We start from the raw sequence: 1,828 nt of genomic DNA, 5'->3' as shown, positions 1-1,828 counted from the left end.
AAGCAAGTCTGTTTGACAAACTGATGTGCCCTTTTTTTATAATTACAAACAGTTGTAACCAGTTGTTCATACCTGTAAGCACATCTAGTCGGATTTTGATATTGATTTCTTGCCTATTTTCGTGAATATAGTGCTCATCAAATCTATATTATCACCGTGCAGGTTTTTAATGTTTACTTTATTTGCATACGCTTTAAATATGCTTTACATATGCGTTACATATGCTTTACATATGCATTATTCTGACAAAGCATGTGCGCAATGAAAAAAAAAAATTTAAGATAGTATCCATTGAAAAAAGCCATAACGACACTGTCCTCTATTAACGTTTCATTGCTTGATCTAAACATTTCCAGAAAATGTTATTTTCATTTAATGTGTCTGTTTTGCGAATGTGGTCATTGGCTTCCAGTGACACCATTTGAAGAACACATTGCGGTATTTCTGTTTTGGTTATATTTTCCAGGTTTAAAACAATTATTCTTGCTTGTAATCCCAGAAAATGTTCAATTCCAACAGTAGCTTCATAGTAAGCCCAATCATTGTTAACAAACTCTTTTGAAATCACTAAGATTATCTTTTTGCATTTAGAAATTGAATTGCTTAAAGCAAAAAGTCTATGTTCTCCAGCAAGGACATCCCCTCTATCTAACAAAAGAAGTTTATAATTTCGTCTCTCTTCAAGAAATAGGCGCAAAGGTCCATACACCCATTTATAGTCTCCGTCGCAATAAGCTACATATGCATCATATTCAAGTTCTTCTTCTTTTGACTTCCGGAAAAGAGGATTGGCCATTCCGATAAATAAACAAAAGTATTGTAAGTGCATTTTGTAACGATATCCAACTAGAATAAAGAAAAGAAGAACACCAAATAAAGTTGCAGAAAAAATTAACCATACTGTAGTAATACATCTTATTCTCGTAATTCGCAAGTGATTGTAAATTTCATTTGTTGTTGTAATATTTCCATCGTTTCCGGCACACGAAAAACTACCATTGCTGTCAAGTTTCACTTTTGTAGTAAATAACCATTCTACAAAATCTAGTGAAGCACAAGTACAAACAAGAGGATTGCCATCTAATAAGATTGTCATTGTTCTATTTGATCTTCTAAATAGCACTTCAATGGCGTCAGTTTCATTTTTTGTCAAGTAGGCTATCTTGTTATTTTTTATGTTAAGGAAACTTAGACGGTTGAATTCTTCTAAATCTAAGGCAACACTTGATAGTAAATTTCCTTCAAGTATCAAAGATTGCATACTGCCCAATTGACTTTTAAATGTTGAACTTCTGAATCGGTCTTCAAATGCATTTCTTGAAAAGTCTACATACTGTAAACGTTTGAGTCTAGAAAGGAATTGACTGTGGTGGTCATATTTAAGGCCAATACTTAGTGATGAACTTTGCATTATCAACTGTTCCAAATTGACGGCAGATTGCAGAAAGTATAGATTTAAAAGACCACATTTGAAATGTGAAACATTAAGTATTATAACGTTCTGAAATCCCCTCACGGTGTAATTGCAGTCTGCAAGTGATGAGTATGACAGGTCAACGATTTCCAATCGTTTTATACCCTTGAAAGTTATACTGTTTATCGGATCATTTCGTCCGATTATAAATGATGCATTTAGAAATTTGAGTGAAGAAGGTAGTCTGATAGACCAATTTGATCGAGTATCGAATATAGCTCTGTGATCCAGCGTTCTTGTTCCATTGCTGTTTTGTTCTCGAATGTTTTCAATAGATCGACTTGTTATCGCAGAAATGTCTATTATTTTAATATTAATAAAGAAATTAAAATATAAGACAATAAGATCATGGTG

The 1,828-nt window shown here is 32.9% G+C and overlaps 1 protein-coding gene across 1 annotated transcript; it reads right to left on the bottom strand.

Annotated features, from left to right (window-relative positions):
* Positions 1–322: 322 nt before the first annotated feature.
* LOC139501977 (single Ig IL-1-related receptor-like) lies at positions 323–796 on the bottom strand. Its single transcript, XM_071291289.1, has one exon. The coding sequence runs from the start codon at positions 794–796 to the stop codon at positions 323–325; it is 474 nt and encodes a 157-aa protein (XP_071147390.1).
* Positions 797–1,828: the final 1,032 nt, after the last annotated feature.

Source organism: Mytilus edulis, chromosome 13 (assembly GCF_963676685.1).
Source record: "Mytilus edulis chromosome 13, xbMytEdul2.2, whole genome shotgun sequence".
Classification (NCBI taxonomy): Eukaryota; Metazoa; Mollusca; class Bivalvia; order Mytilida; family Mytilidae; genus Mytilus; species Mytilus edulis.
Note: the sequence above shows the minus strand (reverse complement) of the source record. Positions and strands in the feature narration are given on the sequence as shown.